General features: G+C 40.9%; 1 protein-coding gene across 3 annotated transcripts in view; it reads left to right on the forward strand.

The window, feature by feature from the left end:
- Positions 1-18,047, forward strand: part of CNTNAP5 (contactin associated protein family member 5) — an 801,428-nt gene that overhangs the window by 733,211 nt on the left and 50,170 nt on the right. For all 3 annotated transcript variants that reach the window (XM_019469410.2, XM_053909896.1, XM_019469409.2), the window contains exon 20: positions 13,754-13,884. In XM_019469410.2, coding sequence (XP_019324955.2) covers positions 13,754-13,884 — 131 coding nt within the window. The remainder of the gene's footprint in view (positions 1-13,753; positions 13,885-18,047) is intronic.

An 18,047-nucleotide genomic window follows, 5' to 3' on the forward strand; every position in this document is an offset into this window, starting at 1 on the left:
ACTCTCTCAAAATTATCATTTCTCTTATTCAGTCTTGCCTTGATGGTACCTAAAGGCCTTTAGATGGTTTGCAGGGCTCCCATCCCTCACTGCCCTAAGTCACTGAGGCCTGGAGTTCTCTGGAATTCTTCTCAAGTATATCCTACCATATTCTTTCCGTTAGAAACTTCACTGACTCCCCAACCCCCTGCAGTGTAAACCCGGATTCATGAGGCAGTGTACACAGCCCCTTATTAGCATGTGGCATAGCCTGGATTTACATGGGGAACTGAATTTCCTGCTTTAACATTCCCTTCTCTGAACTAGAATGTATTGTCAACCATGAAGAAGTGCTTGGGCAACTCTAGAGATCTTTGCTAAATATTTGGAGACACAAATATAGTTACTTTATTTTTCCTCCAAGCAATGCACACTTGTCTCTTTTTCAATATTTCCATAAGTGAACAAATATGTTTGATGTAGTGAAAAAAGTAACATTAGTCTTCTTTGTAAGCATAGGTCTTCTGAAACATATTCATCCTTTCACTTGGCAAGTATCTAGGCAGCCCTTACTATATGTAAGAACAGTGGAGGAAAAACAAGAAAGGTTGCAAGGATGTAAACCTCTTTTAGCCAGAGTATAGGACTACAGGAAGGGTTGGGTAGACATGGCTACCAGATTGAGATAAGGTTAGATAATACAAGTCTTTGGACTTGACTATGTTGATAGGTAGGGAGTATTCTTCACAGTGAAGTCACACTGTCAGGCATGGTGAAGGAAGGTAAATTTGGTGTTGATACAGGAGAAAGGACTAGAGAAAAGGCGATCAGTGGGAAGGCCATGCATGGCTCAGGCATTGTAGAATGTCGGGAGGATATCCTTGAATAAGGTGGCCACCTTTCTACCTGTTAACATGCTCCTGTCGAAGTTGGGACATTTCCTCTAGGTCATGACATTTGTTTTGTTTATAAATTTAGGTTTACTTTCCATCCTCCCGAGGAGGTGTGAGCTCCATGAAAGCAGAATCCTTTGGCTGAGCAGTCCCAGTACCCAGCAAAAAATAAATAAATAAATAAAAAATAAAAAAAGGTACACAGTAGACATTGATTAGGCAGAAATGTAGAGGATTCACTATTAAGTACATGGCCTCTGATTGTTTTTTTTTTTTTTCCTCAAAGGACTATTATTAATGTTTCCTCTTCTTTTTTTTTTTTTTCTTTTCTCCCATAGGTATACTACATAATGTTTATCATCCCAGGAGAGTGCAGTCTCTTGTCTTTTCTCCCCAGTTCATATGTAATGCGTACATCTTTTTTGAGAGGTTAAAGCAAATAGTTAGGAAAGACACGTTATGTGTAAGCGTGCATGTATGCAAGTGCATGAGTGAGAGGGTTTGAGTGCGTTAGTATGTTGTGGGTATGCAGGTATGGGGAATGATGTTCTTTATTATTATTTCATTTCTATTGGACCTCATTTTCAGAAAGGAGGGGTTGAGAAGAAAAGCAGAAAGTATTCTGGGCTGCTACTGTAGTTTCTTCTCTCTTTGTGTCTCAGCTCAGGAGGCGGAGACCCTCCTCCAGCTTCTTATCTACCTCAAATCCATGGTGGCGTGCAAAGGGCATAGTATAGGCCTTGGGTTCAAAGCCCCATATTGCCACTGAGACTTCATTTTTAACTTCCCTGAGCTTCACTCCCCATTTGTAACAAAAACGGTAACTTCAAAATTGTTGTCGTATCACAGCCAAGGGAGCGGCTGGTTCCTCTTAGGGGTGGGACAGGAATCTTGGAACGGGTCTTGGGAAGGAGCCAGAGGAGTCTCTTTGAGCCCACATCCTGGGACATCCCCAAGTGCTCCTCTGTTCGCTCATCAAGTGCAACGTCACACATAAATAAACAAGAACTTTCACAAGGGGAGGCACGGGATGGGCACTCCGTAAACTCCACTTTTATCCTCTTTGCGCACATCCCTCAGATGCAGGTCACTGTCACCATGGCTAAGGCCCATGTTGGAATAAGAAAGAATCGGGATCCAGGAGGGACCCCATCCTGGATAGGGCCCTCACTTCTGAGCAGATGGGACTCCCCCGTTGGAGGAAACCACCCCGCCCCCTGTCAGGAAAGACCACCATCAGAATGTATCTGTGCCATTAAACAGGATCCTGTGGTTATGTCTTGATGACTTTGCATTGTAAAAAGTGCCTGAAGTTATTCATGAGCTAGTTACGCTGTTTGTTAATGATTTTAGAAAATGGTCTAGGAAATCATCTCTAATTGACCATCATTTATATTTTCATTTATGGAAGTGCCTGAAGCCAGCACTGACTGCTTCAGTTTCTGCATTTGGCAGGCTGCATGGGGCTGGTGGGTGCATCAGGAAAACACAAAGGCCCAGGCATGTGGGTGCCATGTGGACCATGCTACGCCTTTCACATATTTCAACTTTGGAAAAAATCATCATTCTATGCTCAACATTTTTTTTTAAATGTTCCCTCTTCACCCTTTCTAAGTGGAGCACACAGTATTAGATGGTGAAGATACTTTTTGACCTGATTATTAAAAACAGGTTGGCTCAGCACCTTGTCATATGGATGTATTTGTGCTGCTGGGTCAAATCACCACTGGCCCCCCAGTCCCTGGACTGACATCCTTAGAAGATATATCAAGAGCTGTCATCCAGAGCAGTGCTTTTGACTTTATAAATACCGTTTAGAAAAAGCAGAATTATGAGTTGAAGAAATAGTGAATGGTTTCCTGTAGGCACACAGGGTTCACATCCCCAATTTTTTTAATCTGCTCATTTTCCATGTGCATTCCTGCCTTCCATCCGATCACAGACATGTGCATCTTCCTCTTTTTCTTTTCCCAAGGTTTGCATGTTCTTTATGATTCCAATTCAGGTGTTATCACCACTGACAAGCCGTCCCTGATTTTCCAGTTTTTTACCTGGACGTATGCATTTCCAGAATTTGTCTTCACTCTTTCATATTCATCTTCTACGGTCCTGCGTCACTCGCTAGGCTGTGCATGTCTTGGGAGAAAGGCTGTATGTCTCTTGTCTAAGCCAGTGTTCATAACACCGTTCCTGGAACAACACAGTGTGACCGTTCTGTCCACTGTATGCTGATGGAGGGCCAGCTCTGACAGAGCTCTGCCCTGGGCACCGTGGGACATGCAAACACAGGAGCATAACTTCCTCATTGGAGGCAAATAGTGGCTCTCAGTGGCATTTTAGTCAACCAGATAAGTCACAAATCGTGACCTCATATTTCTGTGAATCTGCATCGTCACTACCTGTTGTCATCAATTTTTTTTAAATGTTCAAAACTACATGTACAACTAACGGTTCCAAATATTGTAAAGTTTTTAGTGCCATGATCAAAAGCATCTATATCCAAAAGCATTGGCTCATAAAAAGTGAACATAAAATTTACAAAAGCCGCCTCATCCTGAATTCTTTAAAGACTAATTACTATGTTGAGTTCTAATGACTATTGCCTTCAAACCCCATAAATCATATACAAATAAGAGGAGAGAGTTTTTAAATGTAAGTGAACTCTAATTGGGTCTCAGCACAAAGGAAAATAGATCTTTAGTAGCTCAATGAAATCTCTAAGCACATAAAACATAGCCAGTGTTTCCCATGGAGTTTTGTGGACTGTGCCTTTTACACATGCTGTAGAGTGAATTCGGAGAACAAGCCTGAGCCAGAGGAACCTGTTTGGTTCCAGTCATCTGTATCAACTGAAAAATAGAAAAGTAAAAATAAAAAAAAAAGTAAGTAAATTCCTCATTTCATCATTCGGTGTGTCTTTCTTTTGTCAAAAAAAAAAAACAAAAGCAAAAACAAAAAAAAGGCTGACATCCTGTGATGCAGGCCATAGGGAAACAAAGTGTCTGGACAGAGTGCCACGGAAGAGGGGTAACTGGTCTGCATTGATTCCCAGTAATGGGACTCTGTTGCCATGCAAATGACTTTTGAGTTAAAAGTGAGACAGGTTGTGGAATATTTTGTGCAAACGTAAACAGAAGCACTGAAATAGAAGATAATTGTTACTTCTTAAGGTGCTGAGAATAGGACTGAATGAAGTAAACCAGAACCCATCACTGAACAAGCTGGAGGATTTGGTACCTGTTTATTACTTCCTCTGAGGGTTTTCAAGGTTGTTTTTGAATAAGAAATGAATTGAGCCCTAGAAAACCATCATAGCTGAGTGGATCTGGGAATGCTCAGAGCATTGCAGTTACTGACTCATGAGAAATTCTCAAATAGCAGAGAATATATATATATTTTTTAGAATAGCTGATTCTTTTCAGTGCTAATCTCTCCTCACCTTGCCCAAGATAGAACTAGGAAGAAGAGCCTTAAGGTTTAACTTTGCCATGAAAATTCACTTTATCGTTCACGGGGTTTGCAATTCTTTCAGTATAAATGTCTCCTTTTTTCCAAGTAGCTTAAAAATATAGGATTTTTTTTAATTTAAAGACATTAAATTTAGCATTCGGTTGTGCATGCAGTGATTTGAGGACAAACTCTGGACAACTGAGTTTGGCTTCAGATTGGCCACAGATTGGTGTTTAGGTTTTCTCTAAGAAGTCTGGCTAAGTAGGATTAACATACAGATAGGCCTTCATCCCAAGGTCGTTAATTTTATATGCTGGGCTCCAAGGCAGAAGTGCAAAGCATGGCTGGTACCTTGAGGAGAAATTCAGATCACAGGTCAGAGGGAAGATCTGTGTGTAATGACTAATATCTAAATGTACCAACCGCATTAGACAAGCTACACTTCCCTTATATGTAAAATTTGTATAGACGAATAGTGAACATGTCATAATTTTTGAGGTACAAAGATGAAATATGAGAAAAATCAGTTTAGACAACCCTAGAGCAAAATAGGCAACTGATGATAGTTTAATAGTACTGATTATACCTATAACAATAACTAACATTTGTAGCTATAAGGGTGATAATTATTGAAACAATCATGATCAACTCTGAAATAATTGTTTGCATTATATGTGTGTAAGATGGGTGAGATAAAAGGAATATTTTTCACTCACCACCAAACCATTCACTCATTCAGTCTATAAAAAAAATTCAATAAATATTCATCGAGCCCCCACTATATGCTAGACATTTTTTTTTTTTCTCAGCCCTGGGAATACCCCAGGAAAAGATACAGGTAAAACTCTGTTATCATGAAGTTTATAATTAAACGGACAGTGAAAATCACTAGGCAAATTAAAAAACGCATGACTTAAGAAATGAGCAGGATAGTGACAAGTACTCTGAAAACTTAGTTATGTGGAAAACCAGGCCTTTCCACAATGTCTGACCAAAATCTATATAGGAGATATTTTTACATAGTGACTCAGAATGGGTTTGTATGACTGGAACAATATGTCTCCTTAGTATAGTGAATCATGTTCAGATTTTCTGTTCTAGACCCTTCCATTTTATTAAATCTATGCCTTTATGGAACTTGCATTCCAGTGCAGGGAAATAGGCAATAAGTAATAGATGTAACAATAAGCAAAATGCTGCAAGGTAATAAGCTCTGTGTGGAGAAGAGCAGGTTAATATCAGGAAGTCAGGAATATGTGTAAGTCAGGTGAGGGTCTCACATTTTTTAACATGGCAATCAGAGAAGAATTCTTTAAACAGGTGGTATTTAAGCAAAAAATTATAGGATATGGGGGGGCAGGAGGCAGGGGAGCCATGTGTATATCCAGAGAAGAACATTCCACGCAGAGAGAATAAGGAAAGCGAAGTCCAAGACAGACATATGCTTGCTTGAGAACTTGGAAGGGAAGCATTGTGACTGGACCCCAGTGAGAAGTGATAATGGAGTAGGTGATGAGGAAAGAGAGGTAATGAAAGCCTTAGGACCCTATAACCACAACAAAGATATTGCCTTCTACACTGGGTAAGATGGGGGGGGGGGGCATTTAAGGGCTTCGAGCAGGGGAGTGATTGCTCTTTTTAATTCTGATTTATAGCAACTGATCTGATTTACACTGATATATGCTTTATTTATCACAGGATTGTTCTAAATACTCTAGTAAGAGTAGTCTATATGGGAAAGCTAGAAGAGGAGTAGTTATGACTCTATTGAAATAAAATGGATAACGGAGAGAGCCAAACCATAATAGACTCTTAAAAACTGAGAATAAACTGAGGGTTGATGGGGGATGGGAGGGAGGGGAGGGTGGGTGATGGGCATTGAGGTAGGCACCTGTTGGGATGAGCACTGGGTGTTGTATGGAAACCAATTTGACAATAAATTTCATATTTCAAAAAAAGAAACAATCTGGGTGAGAAATGTTGTCTGTTTGGATGAGAGTAGTAATAATGGAATCGGTGGCAAGTAAAGAAACTGATTCAGGATATATTTTGAAGGGGGTGTGTAAAACTATGTCACACCCTACTGGAAATGAGACAAGGAGAGATATCAGGAGTGGTTCCCTGATTTTTTGGCCGAGCACATAGGAGTATAGGCTTGCCGATATTTGAGGTGGAAACATATTTAGTAAAGAGGATCATGAATTCAGGCTTGGGCATATTAAAGTTTTAGGTTATTAGGCATCCAAGTACAGATGTTGAGAAGGCAATTGTAGAGAGGAGACTGCAGGTAAGGGTAGAAGACCAATTTGGAGATAGAAATTTAGAATTGTTCTACATTTAGACAGTATACTGGGCTCATAATGTCCCCCAAATTCACCCCAGAATATGATCTTATATAGAATTAGGGTTGTAGCACATATAATTAGTTAAGATCAAGTCTTGCTGGGTTAGAGTGCATCCTATATCCAATGACCAGTGTACTTATAAGAAGGAGGGATATGGATACTCAGAGATGCATGATGACACATAGAGAAAAGAAGGACATGTGACATGACAGTAGAGGCAGAGACTAAAATTATGCAGCTGCAAACCAAGGGATGCCAAAAGTTGTCAGGCCCCAACAGAAACTAGGAAGAGACAGCAAAGAGTTACTTACCCCTAGAGCCTTTAGAGGAAGTACAGAAATGCTGATGCTTTGATTTTAAACTTTAGCCTCCAGAACTATGTGTAACAACAATTCTAGGAAACCAAAAAGATAATATTGGAACCATAACACTGGATGAGATTGTCAAAGCAGTGAGCATTGGTAGAGAAAAGTTCATAGACTGAGTCCTGGGACTTCAACATTAAGAGGGCAAGGAGAAATAGAGGAATCAGCGAAAGGGAAGATGGCCAGTAAAGAAGGAAGGAAACTAGGATAGGGAATGTTTTGGAATCTAAGAGTTTTACAGAGAAGAAAGTGACTGTAGAAAATATTAATGGGAGATAAAATGGGGATTTTGAGTGGAAAATTGGATTTAACATGAAAATCATTGATGACCTTAGAAATAGAAGCTTTGGTGAAGATACAGGGTTGAAATCTGACTAGAGGGAGTTTAAGAGTAAATGAGAGAGAGGAGCTGGAGATAGGAAATATAGATAAAGCCTCAGGAGATTTTTTGTAGACCAGAAGAGAACAGAGAAATATGGCAATGGCTAAAGTTAAGAAAGTTGAAGATATTTATTTTATTTCCTTCCTTCCTTCCTTCCTTCCTTCCTTCCTTCCTTCCTCCCTCCCTCCCTCTCTCCCTCCCTTCCTTCCTATCTCCCTCCCCCTTCCTTCCTTCCTTCCTTCCTTCCTCCCTCCCTCCCTCTCTCCCTCCCTTCCTTCCTATCTCCCCCTTCCTTCCTTCCTTCCTTCCTTCCTTCCTTCCTTCCTTCCATTTCCTCCCTTCCTCAGCCTCCCTTCCTCCCTCCCTCCCTCTTTCTTTCTTTCTTTCTTTCTTTCTTTCTTTCTTTCTTTCTTTCTTCCTTTCTTTCTTTCTTTCAGGAAAAATTCTAATACGAATGAAGTAGTACAGAGAATTAAAGAAAAACTGTAAAGGAAGGAGGGGTTGCCTGAGTGATGTGTTCAAGTACATGAGAAGGATGAGAAGGAATGCATAAAATGATACTAGGTGAGATCATAGATAGTTTGTCTAAGTTAAAGAGAAGAAGGTAAAACATATGGGTTCAGAAATTGACGGGTTAGTGTATATGATGGCAGGAGGTTGTGGTACTTATTTTCTGGTTACTTTGGTTTTCTTGGCAGAGCAGGGATATCCCCTTAGAGTAGGGAAGAAGGCAGAGGTGGAGGCCAGAGGACAGAAGAGAAGACATTAAAGAGCTGTCTGAGCTGCAGATGCACCAACTTAGTAAATGCACCGAGACAGAGAGGACACAAGAAAGACCCACTTGAAGTTGGTGGGGTTGAATCTGAAGTGGCCTACCAGCAGTCTGCATTGTTTGTATTGTCTTCTGCCAGCTAAACCAGGCAGGAGTAGAGAAAAAGTCGGTTGCATTTTAGTAGTTAAAGTTCTGCCAAGCAAATATGTCCATTCAGTAAAGAGTGACCAAGGTAAGTAAGACCCTATAGGAGAGGATGATTTACAGTGATGGGCCATGTAGTTTCAGCTGGGTAAGGAGAGAAGAGAGGACATGAAGAGGTTGAGGAACAATAAGTAGTTGGTGAAATTAGTCTTTCTAGGGATTATGGGAATCCAGGCATTAGAAAAAGGGAGCCAGAAAGGGAGAAGGTTGTATTCAGAAAGTAGGATGCGCGGGTGACAGTTGGTGATGGATTGAAGGAGGGTGTTTTAGCTGAGCTGGAAACAGGTATGGAGATGCACAGTTTACTTTGTAGAGACCAGATGGCTGCTGATAACTAGGGTGTGCATCATGTATGCAGGGGTGCTGGTGAAGGAACCCAACAAAACAAAGATGACTCCTAAAGCTTTGAAGTGAGCCCCCAGTGGGTGGGTGGTGCCACTGAGTGGGGCAGTGAAAACGGAAGAGAAGCTAATTGGTGAGAATGGTCTGGTTAGTAGAGACTAAAGGGTGCAGAGGAAGCCACATAATTCGGGATTGATAGGGATTGATAGGGAATGGAAAAGATTCAACATGTAAAAGAGCTCCTGCTTGCAAAGTGAAATGATAAAGCAAGAAACTAACAATGCTCTGTGGACAGAAATATAAGAATGGACTCCACTGCAGGGGTCCAGTGCCTTCATGGGTTTCTCTTTTGATGTTGAAGATACCACTTTTTGTACATCAGCCCAGTCACATATGTGTCTAAAGCCCTTTATGGGATCCCTTTTTAGAAGAACAAGTCCAGGTTCTTTGCCTGGACTGTCTCTTTACTGCTCTGTTCCAAGTTCCCACTCAAGGTACAGGATATTAGTTTTTGCATCTTTCAGAATGAGAAAGCTTGGTTGGGTGCAGATCTGCTAAGATTTTCATCAGCGATGCTGGTCTACAGCTTTACTGTTCCAAGCATGGTAAAATTTAGCCACAGTGCTCTGCTTAATTTCTACAACTGCCTGAGCATATCACCTTATTTTTTTTCCCTAGCTAATTTCTACGTTCCATCAACAAGCCTCTTTCTCTGAAAAGCTTTCTTATTACCTCAACTCTTTTAACCGTTCATCGTTTTGAATTCACAAAATACGCATTCTGTATTGTCTGCCATATCATTCACTTTTCCCTTTGTGCCACCATCCACTTTCTGTCCATCCACTCATCCATCTACCTGATCACATGCCTTAGGAGTCAGGGTGGTATAGTGGAAGGAACATACACTTTAAAGTTCTATACTCCTGAATTTGAATCTTCTTCTCCTTCTCCTCCTCCTTATTATTATTATTATTATTAATTTATGTAGCTGTTTACCTCCCTGAAAATCTATTTCCTAATCTGAGGATTTGATTTAAAAATATCAATATCGTTACTACCGGGTTAAATGTCTAAAACATAGAGGAGCTTAAGAGCAAGCAAGCATGATCTTGTTTTTGCTTTAAACTGGATCAAAACCTTCTTAATGATAGAACTGTAGCATTGTAACTGTTGTTTATTTAAATTCTGACACACAGTAGGCATTGAAAAATTATTAGTTTATAATTTTGTTGGAGTGGTAATAAAATTCTCCAGAGGGGATACTTTGTTCAACAAATGCCTTCCGGAGACTTAAGACAGCAAACCCTGCTTTATACTTTGTAGACACAGGGATGAACAAGCAACTGTCTCTCCTACAGGACCTTAATAAATTCAAGGAGAAAGGCAAAATAATCATGATAGATTGAGTTTGCTTGTTTGTTCGTTTGTTTTATTAAAAGTGAGCACAGTGGCAATATAGTAAAATATTTTATCAGTCTTAGGAGTGAGTAGAGACCTGGGTCACCTGAGATGGGTTTTGATGAATTAGGAGGAGCTTACCAGGCAGATAAGGAGTCAGGGGTATGATTCCAACTACAGGAAAAGAAAAACACACAAAGGTAAGAAGGAGCATTATTTGGGGAGATGCTGAGTGTTCAGGTATGATTCAGATATGGGTAATATGTAGCTGATAAAGTTGGAAGGTAAAAATAAAAGGCTTTGTATGTCAGGCCAAGAAGTTGAAATACATCATATAGAATTAAGGAGGCTTGGATTTTTTTTTTAATTATTCATCACTTCCGTATAATACCCAGTGCTCATCATAACAAGTGCCCTCCTTAATACTCATCATCTATTTAGCCCACCCCCCACCCACCTCCCTCTGACAACCCTTAGTTTATTTGGCTTGGAATTTTTTTTTTTTTTGAGTTCTAGAGTCACATAGCAAAATATGTACTATTTCCACTCATGGCTGTGTGGAAGACAGAGAAGGAAGAATGGGAAAGTGGGAACCAGTAAAATAAAAGAAAAAGAAATGATGTTTTTGAATAACTGAGATGCAAGCATCATAACCCAAAGGCTTGGCTCAAGGCATTCAACTAGAAATTTTTTTTTGGATTTTACAGGTTTGAGTTTCTACTTCATATTTTTTCTATTTTTATGAGAAGGAAATTGTCAAGCAGGATATGAATAATAAAATGTCTTGCTAAATGGTATATGGTATCCTTTGTTGAGTATTAGAGCAGCTTTGAAAATAGGCCCAACAGAGAGACACAGGGAGAAGGTCATGTGAAGATAAAGGACATCAGAGTGACGCATCTACAGGCCAAGGATTGCCAGGATTCACAGAAACTAAGAAGAGGCATGGGAGTATCCTAGCCTCGAGCCTTTGAAAAAATATTTTTAACTTCTAGCCTCCAGAACTATTGTCGAGAGAGAATAAAATGTATGTCGCTCAATAAAAAAGAAAGAGGGGGCACCTGGGTAGCTCAGCTGTTTGAGCATCCAACTCTTGATTTCAGCCCAGGTCGTGGTCCCAGGATGGTGGCACTGAACCCTGCATTGGACTCCACACTGAGCATGGAGCCTGCTTAAGATTTTCTCTCTCCCTCTGCCTCTCTCTCTCTCTCTCTCTCTCTCTGTCTCAAATAAAAAATAAAAAGGAAAGAAAGAAAAAAAGAAAGAAAATAGGTCCAACATCTCCCAAGGAGCACATGGCTTCTCTCTCCTCAGCCAATTACATCGACATAGATATGTACAGAGCATCTGGCATTGGTCAACTTAATGTCTATACAAATCCAACAGTAAGCTTATCAAACCTATGGGTCTATGGGTATTTGAAGTGTGGGATCCCAATGGTCAGGACTGCAGAGAAAGAGTGTTCTATGGGCTGTGTCTTATGGGATGCAGAGGACTGATACAAAGCTGTCCAGGATAGATGTGACCAAACCCTGGTACGCCAAGTTGTCACTTTGTAGAGGTTTTCCACTACACTCCTGGAAAACCGAAGAGTTCTGCTGGCCAACATGAGGTTGTGGGTTGAAGGTGGGTGGAGTGGGAGAGGACAGTGGCAGCAGCAGCCTAGAGACAGCTTCCCATTCCTACTTCAGCTCAAGAAGCTCCGTATTTTTTTTGTTTTCTATAATAGCCTTCACTATCATTTGAATGCAGTGTTCTAATTTGAAACCAATTTGAAAACGACTGGACTAGGCATATAAAGCAAATCCAGATGCTTGGGAAAGAAATAGAACCCTAAATACTAACAAGAGACAGAAGGTTCAAGGCAGATGGTGGGAATTCAAACCTGAATGAATTCCCTAAAACATCAGAGACTCTGATGCAGAAGGATAAACTAGTGCAGACATTACTACATTCTAGAGGAGGCCTTCAGGAATTATCTAATTCCTTAGGCATGCAACTCTTCTATTCTCCAGATGTTCTCCCAACTCCAAGTCAAGAAATACCAGGGCAAAACAATTTCTAAGAAAAATGCATTGGTCTCTGGACTTACTGAGAATAAGTACAACCTAAATTTGTATTATTTCAGGGAAGTTATTCCTTTAGATGTAAAAAGTTTCAAGATCCCACTGAATTTTTTGACCTTCCTACCTCCTCCCTTCGTTCCTTCGTTTGTTCATTCGTTCGTTCGTTCCTTCCTTCCTTGCTTCCTTCCTTTCTTCCTCCCTTCTTTCCTTCTTTCAAAATTTACTGAGTATTTACCATATGCCAGGCACTGGGAAAGTAAGATATGTGCAGATCATCAAGGGGTTTATAGATTTGTAAGAGAGACAGGTGAGAGATAGATAACACAACTCAGTACCTGTTAGAATAGAGATGAACACAGGGCCTATAGGAGCAGAAGAAGGCATTGATTCCATCAAAACTCTTAAGAGGATGAGATCAATATTTGCATGGCTCTGAAAGAACTTGTTGAGGTATTTTAGATATAAATTGGAATGTTGGGGAAGCTTCAGAATACTTTGATAGACAGAGTCACTATGAGATTATTGACATCTAAGGTGGATGGTTGTAAGGCAGGTGTTGGAAAAGATGTATAAAATAGAAGCTATGTTTAAAATGGACAAATGCATCCAGAATATGTATGCAGAATCTGTACATGCGTATGTATTACCCAGACAGTGGGATGGTAAGAGTCCAAATGCCCTCAAGGAATGTGGTATTCACCATCATACCTGACACAGAATTATCTGTCACATGCTGATTTAGTTTATGGGGTTGAATTCAAGATGAAAACACCAGGAGTCTGGAAGGACATGCCACCCAACAGCCCGCAGGTGCACAAGGTGGGCACTTCCCTACCAGAGCCTGGCTGTGGCCCTGTGTCTACACTGCACTACTACTCCTGCTCAACTCCTCTCAGCACCCAATATGCTACTGTTAGAGAGCTATTATTCATGTTTAAGGGATAAAAAAGTAAACAGTAATAGTTGAGCAGTAACATTTGGAAATATCCGATGGTCAGAGCTAAAAGGAGAGAGCAAACGAGGAAATCCAGCATTAGCTTGTAGACTTTGTGATATTGGTGGACTCTGTTGGGTAATGCTTTCATAGGCCAAACTTTTTCTTCTATTCTGGCTTAGATTGTTTTACAGTCTGATTTCATATCATGTATTCTGAAATTTCATGAAGGCAATTATGAAGAAAACGAATTATAGGAAGTAGTAGGAGTTGAAGAGAGAATAGAAAAGGAATCCCTGCTATTAAAGTTTTCACAGCCCAATTATGGAATAGACTTGTGACTGTTTTATTTTCCAACCTGGCATTGTGGTTTCTGTACACACACACACGCACACACACACACACACGAATGCACACAAATTTTGCACCTATACTCTGGATTTTCCATGTGGACCCAGATGTTATAGTAATAGCATATGTAATGCCTTTTAAAAATTTGAATAATGAAAAGATTGAGACATAGGTCCCTAGAAAACAGTAATGATCAACTAAAAGACAATCTGATCATACTTTTTCATTTTATGGGTCATATTTTTAATTATAATTTCTAATTTTTTTTCAAGGAAGCTTACAGGTTCGCTATCAGCTAAGCAAGGAAGAGACCCATGTTTTCAATATGGATGCAGAGAATTTTGCCAACCGAAGGTTGCACCACTTGAAGATTAACCGGGAGGGAAGAGAGCTTACCATTCAGGTACCTTACTTCTCTTCTCATTCAGCCAAATATGTTTTGGCTGTTCAATAAAATATTCTGTGCTTTTACCCTGAGCTAAGTGTGAAGCCAAGTCCTGGGGATAGATATCAACCACACTTGGCTCAGCCTTGGACAAACTAGACAAAAGTGAACTACGGTGAGCTCCCCACCTCCTACCAGCATCCACATCACCTGAGTTCTTGCTACAAATGCAAATTCTTGGGCATTACATCAGATCTACTTAATCAGAAATGTTTTTGCAGGGGAGGTAGCAGGTGATTCTGAAGCCTAATCAGGTTTGATAACCCTGAACTTGAGTATAAGAGGAAGATGCACAGCTGAAGAGGAATCACAAGAGACTGACAAGGGCTGGGATAGAAGTGTGTACAGGTGCTTTGGGAGCATGGAAGAGAACACTGATCTCTTCTGGGTGTAAGTACCTGTTTCTTAGAGAAAGTTACTCCTAACTCTAGTTAGTTTAGAAGGCGAGGAGGAGTTGGCTAAGAGGAGAAGAGAGAAGGAGCTGGTCAGGTGGTGGGTCCATGTGAGCATCGGCAGAGATGTCCAGAACAGCACAGCATGTGGCAGGCACTCTGGAATTCCTGGGGTCTCATTATAAAGGGCAGCAAGAAGGGGAGGGCACATCACAACAGAGAACATGCAGAGTCCAGATCATCCTGTTCAGAATCGTGTCCTCAGGTGAGCCTTTCCATCTGCCCAGCAATCCCCCTTTATTGTTTTAGTCCATCATTCTCTTGATCTCCTAGATGACAATTTTAAAACCTCCTTCTTTCTCCTTATACCCCAACAGTTACAACCCCATCTTCCCTTGTGCAAGATGACTTTCTTTTCTTCTTTCTTGTGAGAAATGTAGCATCCAGAAGAGAATACCCCCGTACACTCTCTCCACCCTATTTACCCACCTCCTGCATAGGTGACCAGGCACTCCATCTCCCTCATGTGGGTGAATATGAGCAAGCAGTGATTCTAGCTCATGCCAGACCGACCACCTGTGGGCCAGGTGTCAGATCCCACTCAAGAACATCACTCCAGCCTTCATATCTTCCCCGCCCTTGTCAACATTCCCCCGTTCTGTTGGATGGCTCCCCAAAACATAAACATGCAAAGATTGCTTGCATTAAGAACATAATTACAATAATAAATAAAATAATAATTTGCATACAACATGATAAGAAAAAACACTCTCGAGGTCGAGGGAGACCTCTGTCTTCTCTGTCTTCTCTGACTTCATATACTACTCCGTTTCCTCTTTCAGTCTATTGCCCATGTCCTTGGAAATGTCTACCTCCTTGGTCTTCTGAGTTTCCCTTCCTTTTTCTTAAACCTACATCACAGAAGGATTTTTCCCTGTGCTGGAGTCAAATTATACTTCTCAAGACACCAATGGCCGTACAGAATCCAGCGATCTTTCCCTGACTTGGCTTCTCGTTGGCATTTGACACGGCAATTGCCTCTGATCTTGACACGCATTCTTATTTGGCTTGTAGGACACGGCTTTCACCTGCTGTTTCTACTGCATCTGCTGGTTGCTCCTTCTTTTCTCTTTGTTTGCCCTCCCATCATCATTCAAACTGGAACATCACAGGACTCATTTTCATACTCCTCTTCTTTTCTGTCTACGCTCATTTCATGTCTAATTTCATTCAGACTGACAACTTCAAATGCACTGGGATGCTGATGAATTAATTCCAAATGTGTATCTAGCTCTAAACCTTTCCCTGAATTCCAGATCTAGCACTGCCTGCTTGGCTATCTATTTGAGTGTCTATTGTGCATCTTGAACATTACATATTTCACACTAAGTTTCTGAGAATCTTACCCCAAACACTCACCACCCCCATAATCTTCCACATCTCAGTCCATGGTAGCTCCATGCTTGCAGTTTCCCAGTCTAAACATTATGGTGTCATCTCAGATATCTCTTCTCTCACATGCAACATCATGTTGATCAACAGCTTCTACCCTGCCCCAGGCACTCTCATCTCTTCCTTGGATTATTAGAGTTTACAGTTGCATCTTAATTGACAGATAGGCCCTTGCTTCACTTTTTGTTCCCCTGCAAGCTTTTCTCAACACAGCGGCCAGAGAGTTTGTATTAAAACTTTAGTCTTAGGCGCCTGGGTGGCTCAGTCAGTTGAACACCTGACTTCGGCTCAGGTCATGATCTTGCAATTCGTGAGTTCAAGCCCCGCGTCGGACTCTGTGCTGACAGCTCAGAGCTTGGATGGAGCCTGCTTCAGATTCTGTGTCTCCCTCTCTCTCTGCCCCTCCCCTGCTCATGCTCTGTCTCTCTCTCTGTCAAAAATAAATAAACATTAAAAATTTTTTTAAGCTATTCTTAATGACGCCATTTTTGATCACCTTATTTAATATGGACAACCTAGCCCCTTGACTTCTACCCTGCAGTGCTTGAACACTATCTAACATTCAGTATAATTTATTTATCTAATTTTTTGTCCTCTCTCTCTCCCCTAGAGGACAGGGATTTTTCTCTGTTTTCATTACCATAGAACTCCCACTTTGTCAAGCAGGTGCTCAATAAATATTTATAAATGAAATGAATGAATTCCATAGTGTTTAATGTACTATGTGAGGGAGATCAAATTGACCCTGTGAAGAAGGTTTACCATAGGATTTTAGTCATGGAATATAGCATGGTTAGATTTTCATTTTCAGGGGGTTCACTGTGGTCACTGCATGGAAATATGCATTTGATTATGAGATAGAGACCAGCCAGAAAGGGATTATGAGAGCCTCAATTAGTGCAGTGGGCAGAACCACAGAGATAAAGATGTGAAAAATAACATCAGTAGCATTGTGTGCCCTTTTGGGTGTGGGCTATGGGAGAAGTCAAGGTTGACTATTAGTTTGCTTGATTGAGTAGAAGTTCAGAAATAATTGTCAAATATATGGTATGAAAACAATCCTTGAGTGATTATAATTTAATGAGTTTACCTTTAGAATTTATTCTTGAAATAGGGGGACACATCTTTGGAGAAAGTTCAGGCTGGAGCAAGATTGGAGGATCAAATGGATGGGAATAAAGATTTCTTGTGTGAATATCTTGACTGGGGTCCTGATGGAACATACGGGCACATTCTGGTGGGCATGTGTATATATGATTCCTTTTTCCTTTCTTTTTTATATTTCCTGTATTTCTTTCCACAAATGAAAGACGCAGATAGGTCAGTGGGAGGACAATAGAAGGTATTTCCTTCTCTTCTCCATCAAGAGGATCTCTACCAATCAGTTTAACAATCAACAATAAGCATGTATTGGTTGATAACATATGGTTCCCAAGACACTGAGGAAGCAGAAAAAACTAGAGCTAGACTTTTTTTGAACTTGGACTCAGTTGCTTGACGCAGGAACACAACACACCTGCCTCTCAGTCACCCCCACCCCTCTTGCCCTATCTAGATCTCTTCTTCCTCCTTGTGTGGAACTCTTCAGTGAAAACAGAAAAAGGTAGGCTCCTACTCATCACCAGTCCTGCCCTTAGGCTGTGTGGAGCAGGGTGTAGGCCTTACTCAGAACCTGTTTGAGAGAGAGGGCAGGCGGGCATCACCATACTCCACCAAGCAGAGGCATCCTGTACCTAAAAACAGATTCTTCCATGCCCTCCCAGGCCATGAGTGGCTATTCCTCCTCTTCTCTTTCTTTGTGATGCCAAGAAGGAGGTCATGGGGGCTGGGCCTGAAATGAGGAGCAAGTGCTCCTGGTGATGATTTGAGAATTATAATTTGGCTAGTGTTTTTTTAAGGTATAGGTGCCCACCAGCACGTCCTGGCAGTGGAGGTGAACTTCAGTGTTCCTATTTAAAATGCATCCATGACATTAAACAGATTAAGCCAGCTTACCAAAATGCCAGCTCAACAAGCTGTAAAGAAGGAGGTGCCAGGCGCTTTTGAAACCCAGTAGTTAGTTCCTTCCTCAGAGAGATGAAAATCTCAAGGTCAAGGTGTCGCTACAGGGAGACAAACTTGAGTGTGAATTCCTGTTCCACCACATGCATTATGTGATCTTAGACTATAACTCACCTTTCTGAGCTTCAGTCTACTGCTGTATTAAAAAAGAAAAATAAAAACAGGCGGGGGTGGGGTTCAAATGCAACCGAGCTCAGTTTTCATAAAGATTAGATG

This window comes from Panthera pardus, unplaced genomic scaffold, assembly GCF_024362965.1.
Source record: "Panthera pardus isolate Hobbes unplaced genomic scaffold, ASM2436296v1 HiC_scaffold_10, whole genome shotgun sequence".
In the NCBI taxonomy this organism is placed as follows: Eukaryota; Metazoa; Chordata; class Mammalia; order Carnivora; family Felidae; genus Panthera; species Panthera pardus.